Source organism: Palaemon carinicauda, chromosome 21 (genome assembly GCF_036898095.1).
Source record: "Palaemon carinicauda isolate YSFRI2023 chromosome 21, ASM3689809v2, whole genome shotgun sequence".
Taxonomy (NCBI): domain Eukaryota; kingdom Metazoa; phylum Arthropoda; class Malacostraca; order Decapoda; family Palaemonidae; genus Palaemon; species Palaemon carinicauda.
Window position 1 is genome coordinate 79039154 of NC_090745.1, and position 13531 is coordinate 79052684.

The 13531-nt window shown below is 39.6% G+C and overlaps 1 protein-coding gene across 1 annotated transcript in view; it reads left to right on the forward strand.

Moving 5' to 3' along the window:
* Positions 1 to 13238, forward strand: part of LOC137614997 (mucin-3A-like) — a 22531-nt gene extending 9293 nt beyond the window's left edge. The window contains exon 2 of the mRNA XM_068344632.1: positions 12315 to 13238. Coding sequence (XP_068200733.1) covers positions 12315 to 13238 — 924 coding nt within the window. The remainder of the gene's footprint in view (positions 1 to 12314) is intronic.
* The last annotated feature ends 293 nt before the right edge of the window (positions 13239 to 13531 follow it).

Genomic DNA, 13531 nt, shown 5'->3' on the forward strand with positions numbered 1-13531 from the left:
ACACTCCACTTCACATTCCATATCTGCACTTCACTTCACACTTCACTTCATATTTCACACTTCACACTTCACTTCACTTCACACTTTACTTCACTTCACACTTCACACTTCACTTAACTTCACTTCACACTTCACTTTACACTTATCACTTCACACATCACTTCACTTCACTTCAAACTTCAAACTTCACACTTCACTTCACTTACCACTTCACTTCACTTAACACTTCACACTCCACACTTCACACTTCACTTCACATTGCACTCCACTTCACTTCAATTCACACTTCACTTCAAACTTCACACTTTACACTTCACTTCACACTTTACACTGCACTTCACTTCACACTTCACTTCACACTTCACATCTTCACTTCACACTTCACTCTAAACGCTTCACACTTCACTTCATTCACACTTCATGCTGCACTTCACACTTCACTTCACTTCAAACTTCACATATTCACTTCACACTTCACTTCACACTTCATATCTTCACTTCACACTTCACTTCACTTCAAACTTCAAATCTGCACTTCACTTCACACTTCACACTTTACTTCACTTCACTTCATACTGAACTCCACACTTTACACTGCACTTCACACTTCACTTCACTTCACACTTCACACTTCACACTTCACTTCACACAGCACTCCACTTCACACTCCACTTCACACTTCATATCTGCACTTCACTTCCCACTTCACTTAACACTTCACTATTCACTTCATTTCACATTTCACACTTCACATTTCACACTTCAATTACCACTTCACTTCACTTCACACTCCTTTTCACACTTCACACTTCACATCTTCACTTCATACTTCACACTTTACACTTCACATCTTCACTTCACATTTCACATCTTCACTTCACACTTCACTTCACTTCACACTTCACTTCACAATTCACACTTCACTTCACACCACTTCAAACTTCACTTCACTTCACTTCACACTTCACTTAAGACTTCACATCCCTTCACACCTCACTTCACACTTCACTTCATACTTCACACTTCACACTGCACTTCACTTCACTTCACTCCTCACTTCACTTCAAACATCACACTTCACTTCACACTTCACTTCTCTTCACACTTAACACTTCATTTCACTTCACTTCACTTCACTCCACTTCACACTTTACATTCCACTTCACACTTCACTTAACTACACACTTCACACTTCACATTTCACACTGCATTTCACATTGCTCTTCACTTCACACTTCACACTTCACTTCACACGGCACTTCACTTCACACTTCACACTCCACTTCACACTACATATCTGCACTTCACTTCACACTTCACTTAACACTTCACACTTCACTTCACCTCACACTTCACTTCACACTTCACACTGCACTTCACTTCACTTCAATTCACACTTCACTTCAATTCACACTTCACTTCACACTTCATTTTCACTTCACATTTCACTTCACACTTTACTTCACCTAACACTTCACTTCACTTTACATTTCACATCTTCACTTCACACTTCACTTCACTTCACATTTCAATTCACTTCACACTTCACACTTCACTTCACACTGCACTTCACTTCACTTCACTTCAATTCACACTTCACTTCACACTTCACTTTCACTTCACACTTCACTTCACTTTGCTTCACACTTACATCTTCACTTAACACTTCACACTTTACTTCACACTTCAAACTTTGCACTTCACTTCACTTCACACCACTTCAAACTTCACTTCACACTTCACTTCACACTTCACAACTCACTTCACACTTCACTTCATACTTCACACTTCACACTGCACTTCATTTCACTTCACTCCACACTTCACTTCACACGTCACACTTCACTTCACACTTCACTTCTCTTCACACTTAACACCTCATTTCACTTCACTTCAAATCACTCCACTTCACACTTTACACTCCACTTCACACTTCACTTCACTACACACTTCACACTTCACACTGCACTTCACATTGCTCTTCACTTCACACTTCACACTTCACACTTCACTTCACACGGCACTTCACTTCACACTTCACACTCCACTTCACACTTCATATTTGCACTTCACTTCACACTTCACTTCACACTTCACTTAACACTTCACACTTCACACTGCACTTCACACTAAACACTTCACACTCCACTTCACTTCACACTTCACTTCACTTCACACTTCACTTCACACTTCACACTGCACTTCACACTTCACTTCACTCCAAACTTCACACTTCACTTCATACTGCACTTCACACTTCACTTCACTTAACTTCACACTGCACTTCACTTCACACTTCACACTCCACTTCACAGTTCACAATTCACTTCACACTTCACACTTCACTTCACTTCACTTCATACTGCACTCCACACTTGACACTGCACCTATCACTTCACTTCACACTGCACTTCACACTGCACTTCACTTCACACGGCACTTCACTTCACACTTCACACTCCACTTCACACTGCACTTCACACTTCACTTCACTTCGAACTTCACATATTCTTTTCACACTTCACTTCATTTCACACTTCACACTTCACTTAACATTCACACTTCACTTCACTTCACATTTCACACTTCACACTTCACTTCACTTACCACTTCAATTCACACTTCACTTCACACTTCACACTTCACCTCACACTGCACTTCACTTCACTTCAATTCACACTTCACTTCACACTTCATTTCACACATCATTTTCACTTCACACTTCACTTCACTTCACATATCACATCTTCACTTCACACTTCACACTTCACTTAATACTTCACTTCATACTTCACTTCACGCTTCACACTTCACTTCAAACTGCACTTCACTTCACACTTCACTTCACATTTCAATTCACTTCACACTTCATATTTCACTTCACACTTCACTTCACACTGCACTTCACTTCACACTTCACACTGCACTTCACAGTTCACTTCATTTCACACTTCACTTCACACTTCACTGCACTTCACTCCACACTTCACATCTTCACTTCACACTTCACTTCCAACTGCACTTCACTCCACTTCACTTCACACTTCACTTCACACTTCACACTTTACTTTACACTTCACTTCACACTTCACATCTTCACTTCACACTTCGTATCACACTTCACATCTTCACTTCACACTTCACACTTCACACTTCACTTCACACTTCATATCTCCACTTTACATTTTAAACTTCACTTCACATTTCACACTTCACTTCACACTCCACACTCCACACTGCACTTCACTTCACTTCACACTTCACTTCACACTACACTTCACACTTCATACTTCACTTCACACTTCACACTTCACTTCACATCAAACTTCACTTCACACATCTTATCACTTACCACTTCCCACTTCACACTTCACTTCACACTTCACTCTCACTTCACACTTCACTTCACTTCACACTTCACTTCAAACTTTACACTTCACACTGCACTTCACTTCACTTCACAGTTCACACTTCATTTCACACTGCACTTCACATTTCACTTCACACTTGACTTCACACTTCACTTCACATTTCACATCTTCACTTCACACTTCACATCTTCACCTCACACTTCACTTCACACTTCACACTTCACTTCAAACTGCACTTCACACTTCACTTCACACTTCACTTGACTTCACACTTCACACTTCACTTCAAACTTCACACTGCACTTCACACTGCACTTCACTTCACACTTCACACTCCATTTCACACTGCACTTCACACTTCACTTCACACTTCACATCTTCACATCACACTTCACTTTAAACTGCACTTCACTTCACACTTCACACTTCACTTCACACTTCACATTTCACTTCACTTTACACTTCACTTCACACTTCACACTTCACATCTTCACTTCACACATCATTTCACACTTTACTCTTCAAATTCCACATTTCACACTTTGCACTTTACTTTACACTTCACACTTCACTTCACTTCACACTTCACATCTTCACTTCAAACTTTATATCACACTTCACATCTTCACTTCACACTTAGCATCTTCACTTCACACTTCGCACTTCACTTCAAACTTCATACTTCACTTCACACTGCACTTCACACTTCACACTAGACACTTCACACTTCACTTCACTTCACACTTCACTTCACACTTCACACTGCACTTCACACTTCACTTCACTTCACACTTTAAATATTAGTTCCGACACTTCACTTCACACTTCACATCTTCACTTCACACTTCACATTTCACTTCACACTTTACACTGCACTTCACTCTTCACTTCACTTCACACTTCACTTTCACTTCATACTTCACTTCACTTCACACTTTACACTTTACACTGCACTTCACACTTCACACTTCACTTCACCACTTCACACTTCACTTCACTTCACATCTTCACTTCACACTTCATTTCACACTTCACACTTCACACTCCTTATTTCACACTTCGCACTTTACTTTACACTTCACACTTCAGTTCACTTCACACTTCACATCTTCACTTCACACTTCGTATCACACTTCACATCTTCACTTCACACTTCACTTCACACTTCACGTCTGGACTTTACATTTCACACTTCACTTCACACTTCACACTGCACTTCACTTCACTTCACACTTCACACTTCACTTCATACTGCATTCACACTTAACACTTTACTTCACACTTCACACTTCACATCTTCACTTCACATTTCAAACGTTCACTTCACACTTAACTTCACTTCACACTTCACTTCACACTTCACACTGCACTTCACACTTTACTTCACTTCAAACTTCACATATACACTTCACACTTCACTTCACACTTCACATTTTCACTTCACAATTCACACTTAACACTGCACTTCACACTTCCTACTGCACTTCACACTTCACTTCACACTGCACTTCACTTTACACTTCACACTCCACTTCACACTGCACTTCACTTCACTTCACACATCACTTTTCAGACTTCACAATTCACACAGCACTTCACACTTCACTTCACTTCACACTTCACATTTCACTTCACACTGCACTTCAAACTTCACACTTCACCTCATTTTCCACTTCACACTTCACACTTCACTTCACTTCAAACTTCACTTCACTTCACACTTCACTTCACACTTCACTTCACTCTTCACACTTCATACTTCACTTCACTTTACTTCAAACTTCACACTTCACTTCACACTTCACTTTCACTTCAAACTTCACACTTCACTTTCACTTCAAACTTCACTTTCACTTCAAACTTCACTTTCACTTCACACTTCACTTCACACTTCACTTCACACTTCACACTTCACATCTTCACTTCAAACTTCACTTCATGCTTCACACTTCACTTCACACTTCACTTCAACCTTCACTTCATGCTTCACACTTCATTTCACACTTCACTTCAAACTGCACTTCACTTCACTTCACTTCACACTTCACACTCCACTTCAGACTTCACTTCACTTCACATTTCAATTCACTTCACACTTCACACTTCACTTCACACTTCACACTTCACTTAACACTGCACTTCACTTCACTTCAATTTACATTTCACTTCACACTTCAAACTTCACTTCACACTTCACTTTCACTTCACACTTCCCTTCACACTTCAAACTGCACTTCACACTTCACTTCACACTTCACATCTTCACTTCACACTTCACACTTCACTTCAAACTGCACTTCACTTCACTTCACTCCTCTTCACACTTCACTTCACTTCAAACTTTACTTCACTTAATATTTCACTTCACTTCACACTTCACTTCACACATCACTTTTCACACTTAACACTTCACACTTCACACAGCACTTCAAACTTCACTTCACTTCACACTTCACACTTCACTTCACACTGCACTTCAAACTTCACACTTCACTTCATTTCACACTTCACATCAAACTTCACATCTTCACTTCACACTTCACACTTCACACTTCACTTCACACTTCACTTCACTTCACACTTCACACTTCACTTCACATTCACATTTCACTTCACACTTCACTTCACACTTCACAATTCACTTCACACTTCACTTCACACTTCACACTTCACCTCACACTGCACTTCACTTCACTTCGATTCACACTTCATTCACACTTCACTTTCACTTCACACTTCACTTCACTCCACTTCACTTCACACTTCACTTCACACTTCACATCTTCACTTCACACTTCACTTCAAATTGCACTTCACTTCACTTCACTTCACACTTCACTCTTCACTTCACTTCACACTTCACACTTCACTTCAAACTTTACACTTCACTTTCACTTCACACTTCACTTCAAACTTCACACTTCACACTGCACTTCACAATTCACTTCACTTCACACTTCATTTCACACTGCACTTCACACTCCACTTCACACTTCACATCTTCACTTCACACTTCACTTCACGCTTTACACTTCACTTCACACTTCACACTTCACTTCAAACTGCACTTCACTTCACTTCACACTTCACTTCAACTGCACTTCACTTCACTTCACTTCATGTTGAAAATGATGTAAAATTATTACATCACTTATGTTTTTCTTCTATTTATCATTGTTCTCATATGAAGCGTTCTTAAAGGTTTAATATTTGGTTTAAATATTGTTAATTTGAATAATGTAATCATTAGTATAATTTAGTAAATTTAATTGAGTTTTTCTATGTTTACTTCGAGCTTATAAAGGGAATATGTAATTATATTTTCGTTGTGACGGTAAACACCTTTTAAGTCTCGAAGGTATAACAACTGTTAACGAGCAGTTACTACTGTTTGTTTCTTTTGTTTTCCGAGGAAAAGAAACGCTGAGCAGCTGAGACAGTCGTTGTGGAGTCCGTTTGGAAAATTCGTAGCAGTCAGTTAGTTGGTTTGGTTGGTGGAATCAACAGAGAGCCGGTTGCTTTTCTTTCAAGCTCGACGGTTATATTAATAATGGACGGCTAATTACAACGAACTGTGCCCAAATCACCGCTCCTGCTCAAGTCTTGCCAGCAACGAAGACATGTCTCTTACCATCTTAGACACAGGATATACTTCATTTATTGCTGAACTTCCGAGGTGCCGTTAAGGCTTTAAGGTACGTCACAACGAAATGATGGGTGTCTATTTCTAAAGTGATCCTAGCCTTCTTATCATTTCACCAATGGAAATGATGGCACACTTATTTGCAAACTTGCTTAATAGTCCTAATTTAATCGTTATATTTACTGATTCATATTAACAGATCTTATTAAACTAAATATATACCTATTGAAGCATAAAAAAACTACATAATAATCTGTAAGTAATTTGTTTTATCTTCGGATACTATTCGTTTATTTTAACATCTCGAAAATCTAATTTCTAGGATCCGCTTCATGGAAGTAATGTTCCTATATATAAATATAAGTTTTTGAAGGATCCTTTAACTCTAATTTGTTATTTCACTTCACTTCAATTCACACTTCACTTCACATTTCACACTTCACTTCACACTTCACTTCACTTCACACTCACTTCACACTTCACTTCAAACTTCACACTTCACACAGCACTTCACACTTCACTTCACTTCACACTTCACACTTCACTTCACACTTCACTTCACTTCACATTTCACATCTTCACTTCACACTTCACATCTTCACTTCACACTTCACTTCACTTCACACTTCACACTTCACTTCAAACTGCACTTCACTTCACACTTCACACTTCACTTCAAACTTCACTTCACTTCACACCTCACTTCACACTTCACTTCACTTCACATTTCAATTCACTTCACACTTCATACTTCACTTCACACTTCACACTTCACATTACACTGCACTTCACTTCACTTTAATTCACACTTCACTTCACACTTCACACTTCACTTCACACTTCATTTCACACTGCACTTCACACTTCACTTAACACTTCATATCTTCACATCTTCACTTCAAATCTTCACTTCACACTTGACAGTACCAGAGCAAAGGAAATCAGAGAAGTCATTTGTGACTTGAGAACAATGGAGAGCAATCCTTCTTTGGTTTTTGCTCTGAGTTATCTCTGGTCTGTTCCATGCTGTTTGCTGAGAAGGCTGCATAACTTAGAAAATTGACATCGGGGGTTAGGACAGTCTTTAATGGCATGTCCCTTCTGTTTACAGAAGGGACAATAAATATTTATACTTGCCTGATCTGTAGAGTTATGTTTCTTTACCTTATGGATGAGGTGATATTCATCAGCAAGAAGAGCCACCTTCTTCCCCTCCTTCTCCTGCCGTTCTCTGGTGTACTTAGAAATGTTGGAAGGAATTCTCCTCAAAAACTCCTCTATTACCATTAAGTTCTGTAATTGTTCAAAGGTAGTTATGTTTTCAGATTCTAGCCATTTTCTAAACTGTTTTAATTTGACCTGAAACAATTCCAAATAAGTTTGGGTGGTTCCTTTGATGGAGTTCCTGGACATTTGCCTATACCCTTCAGCTGTAATGGTATAGGCATCAAGGACAGCTTTCTTTAGGACATAGTAATCTCTTTCCTCTAACATTTGCGAAGCTATATGAGCAGCCTTGCCTTTCAGTGCACTCCAAATGAGTAGAACATATTGTTCTTTTGGCCAATGCTAGGTTGTGGCTGTGTCCTCAAAAATACCAAAGAACAAGTCTAGTTCTTTTTCATCAAATGGTGGTAGTAGTTTAAGAGCCTTGTGAGGGATAAACATTCGCCAAGCTCTCTGTCTTTGCCTTTCTCGTTCAACCTGATACTGGCCAGCTGTCTCTCCATTTGTATCTTTTCTTCTCTTTCCCGTCGTTCCAAGGGTATCATCCTTTCTTTCTGCTCGTATTCAGCTTGATGAGTAGCCTTTTTCTCTCTCTCCAATTCAAGCTGCAACTTGAGCTTCACCAATTCTGGATCCTCTATAGCCTTAGCTTCACCTCTCCCTAACGTAAGGGGCCGAAGGGGAGCAGTTTCTTCTGATGAAACGGAAGCTTTGGCTACCAGGAAATCCAAAACTCTACCTAGCAGTTCCGTTTTCACCATGGAGGGCAATACAGGAATCCCTGCTTGTTCAGCAATCTTTCGCGAGTCATTTTTCTTGGCATCTCTCAACGATAAGAGGTGCCCCCGTGGGACCTCAAAAAACTTCACTGCATTGAAAGACATGGTGGATCATAAAAAGCACTTTTGGTCCACTACGAGCACTTTCAGTCACTGCCACCGAATCACTATCGCTAAAACACTGAATCACCAATGGCTAAACCGCAGAATTATTAAATTACTATCCTTTCATGGTCTATTCACCGAATCACTTAAGCACTACGGCAATAAATCACCGAATCACTAACACGTCACTAAATTGCCGAATCAATAACACGTCACTAAATTGCCGAATCAATAACACGTCACTAAATTGCCGAATCAATAACCCGTCACTAAATTGCCGAATCAGTAACACGTCACTAAATCTCCGAATCAGTAACACGACGTCAATAAATCGCCGAATCAGTAACACGACGTCAATAAATCACCGAATCAGTAACACGACGTCAATAAATCACCAAATAAAAAATACGACGTCAATAAAACACTTCTCACTTCACACTCCACATATTCACTTCACACTTCGTATCACACTTCACATCTTCACTTCACACTCCACACTTCACACTTCACATTTCATATATTCACTTCACACTTCGTATCACACTTCACATCTTCACTTCACACTTCACTCCACACTGTGCACTTCACTTCACTTCACACTTCATACTTCACTTCACACTGCACTTCACACTTCACACTTAACACTTCACTTCACTTCGCACTTCACTTCGCACTTCACACTTAACACTTCACTTTGCTTCACACTTCACATCTTCACTTTACACTTCACACTTTACTTCACACTTCAAACTTCACTTCACACTTCACACTTCACAATTCACTTAACACTTCACTTCACACTTCACACTTCACTTCACACTGCACTTAAAACTTCACACTTCACACTTCACTTAACACTTCACTTCACACTCCACTTCAATCTGCACTTCACACTTCACTTCACACTTCACTTCACTTTGCTTCACACTTCACATCTTCACTTCACACTTCACACTTTAAACTTCACTTCAAACTTCACTTCACACTTCACACTTCACTTCACACTTCACTTCACTTCAAACTTCACACTTCACTTCACACTGCACTTAAAACTTCACACTTCACATCTTCACTTCACACTTCACTTCACTTCACGCTTCATTTCAAACTTCACACTTCACTTTACGCTCCCCACTTAACTTCACACCACTTCAAACTTCACTTCACTTCACACTTCACTTCACACTTCACACTGCACTTCACTTTACTTCACTCCACACTTCACTTCACACTTCATACTTTACTTCACACTTCAAACTTCACTTCACACTTCACTTCACTTCACACTGCACTTAAAACTTCACACTTCACATCTTCACTTCACACTTCATTTCACTTCACGCTTCACTTCACACTTCACACTTCACACTTCACTTTACACTTCCCACTTAACTTCACACCACTTCAAACTTCACTTCACTTCACAAATCACTTCCCACTGCACTTCATTTCACTTCACTCCACTTCACTACACACTCCACACTTCACACTGCACTTCACTTCACACTTCACACTTCACTTCACAATGCACTTAAATTTCACACTTCACACTTCACATCTTCACTTCACACTTCACTTCACTTCACGCTTCACTTCACACTTAACACTTCACACTTCACTTTACACTTCCCACTCAACTTTACACCACTTAAAACTTCACTTCACTTCACTCTTCACTTCACACTTCTAACTTCACTTCACACTTCACACTTCAAACTGCACTTCATTTCACTTCACTCCACTTCACTACACACCTCACACTTCACACTGCACTTCACTTCACACTTCACACATCACTTCACACAGCACTTAATTTAACACTTCACACTCCACTTCACACTTCATATCTGCACTTCACTTCACACTTCACTTGACACTTCACACTTCACTTCACTTCACATTCCACACTTCACACTTCCCACTTCACTTCACTTCACATTTCAATTCACTTCACACTTCACACTTCAGTTCACATTGCACTTCACTTCACTTAAATTCACACTTCACTTCACACTTCACACTTCATTTCATACTTCACACTTCACACTGCACTTCACTTAACTTTTCACATATCACTTCACATCTCCACATTACATTTCACACTTCACTTCACACTTCACACTTCAAACTGCACTTCATTTCACTTCACTACACTTCACTACACACTTCACACTTCACACTGCACTTCACTTCACACTTCACACTGCACTTCACTTCACACTTCACACATCACTTCACACGGCACTTAATTTCACACTTCACACTCCACTTCACACTCCATATCTGCACTTCACTACACACTTCACTTGACACTCCACACTTCACTTCACTTCACATTTCACACTTCACACTTCACTTCACTTCACTTCACTTCACTTCCCACTTCACTTCAGTTCACATTTCAATTCACTTCACACTTCACACTTCAGTTTACATTGCACTTCACACTTCACTTCACTACACACTTCACACTGCACTTCACATTTCACACTTCACTTCAAACTTCACATCTGCACTTCACTTCACACTTCACACTTAACTTCACTTCACATTTCACACTTCACTTCACTTCATACTGCACTTCACACTTTACACTGCACTTCACACTTCACTTTACTTCACACTTCATATCTGCTCTTCACTTCACACTTCACTTAACACTTCACAATTCACTTCACTTCATATATCACACTTCACACTTCACTTCACTTCACACTTCACACTCCACTTCCCTTCACACTTCACTTCACATTTCACACTGCACTTCACACTGCACTTCACACTTCACACTTCACACTTTACTTCATACTGCACTTCACACTTCACACTTCACTTCACATTTCACTTCTTATCACACTTCACACTTCATTACACTCCACACTTCACACTTCACTTCACACTTCACATCTCCACATTACATTTCACACTTCACACTTCACTTCACACTTCACACTTCACAATTCACTTAACACTTCATTTCATACTTCACAATTCACACATCACTTCACACGGCACTTCATTTCACACTCCACTTCACACTTCATATCTGCACTTCACTTCACACTTCACTTGACACTTCACACTTCACTTAACTTCACATTTCACACTTCAAACTTCACTTCACTTCACTCAACTTCCCACTTCACTTCACATTTCAATTCACTTCACACTTCACACTTTACACTTCAGTTCACATTGCACTTCACTTTACTTAAATTCAAACTTCACTTCACACTTCACACTTCACACTTCACTTCACACTTCACTTTCACTTCACTTCACACTTCATTTCACACTTCACATCACTTCACATTCCACACTTCACATTCCACACTTCACACTTCACACTTCACTTCACATCACTTCCCACTTCACTTCACTTCACATTTCAATTCACTTCACACTTCACACTTCAGTTCACATTGCACTTCACTTCACTTAAATTCACACTTCAATTCACACTTCACACTTCACTTTCACTCCACTTCACACTTCATTTCACACTTCACACTTCACACTGCACTTCACTTCACACTTCACATCTCCACATTACATTTCACACTTCACTTCACACTTCACACTTCAAACTGCACTTCATTTCACTTCATTCCACTTCACTACACACTTCACACTTCACACTGCACTTCACTTCATACTTCACACATCACTTCACATGGCACTTCATTTCACACTTCACACTCCACTTCACACTTCATATCTGCACTTCACTTCACACTTCACTTCACTTCACATTTCACATTTCACACTTCACTTCACTTCACTTCACTTCACTTCCCACTTCACTTCAGTTCACATTTCAATTCACTTCACACTTCACACTTCACACTTCAGTTCACATTGCACTTCACTTCACATAAATTCACACTTCACTTCACACTTCACACTTCACACTTCACTTTACACTTCACTTTCACTTCACACTTCACTTTACAATTCACTTTCACTTCACACTTCACACTGCACTTCACTTTACACTTCACACATAACTTTACATCTCCACATTACATTTCACACTTCACTTCACACTTCACTTCACACTTCACAATTCACTTAACACTTCACTTCACACTTCACACTTCACAATTCACTTAACACTTCACTTCACACTCCACTTCAATCTGCACTTCACAGTTCACTTCACTTCACACTTCATTTCACTTTGCTTCACACTTCACATCTTCACTTCACACTTCACACTTTACTTCACACTTCACTTCACACTTAACACTTCACTTCACACTGCACTTAAAACTTCACACTTCACACTTCACACTTCACATCTTCACTTCACACTCCACTTCACTTCACGCTTCACTTCACACTTCATACTTCATACTTCACACTTCACTTTACACTTCCCACTTAACTTCACACCACTTCAAACT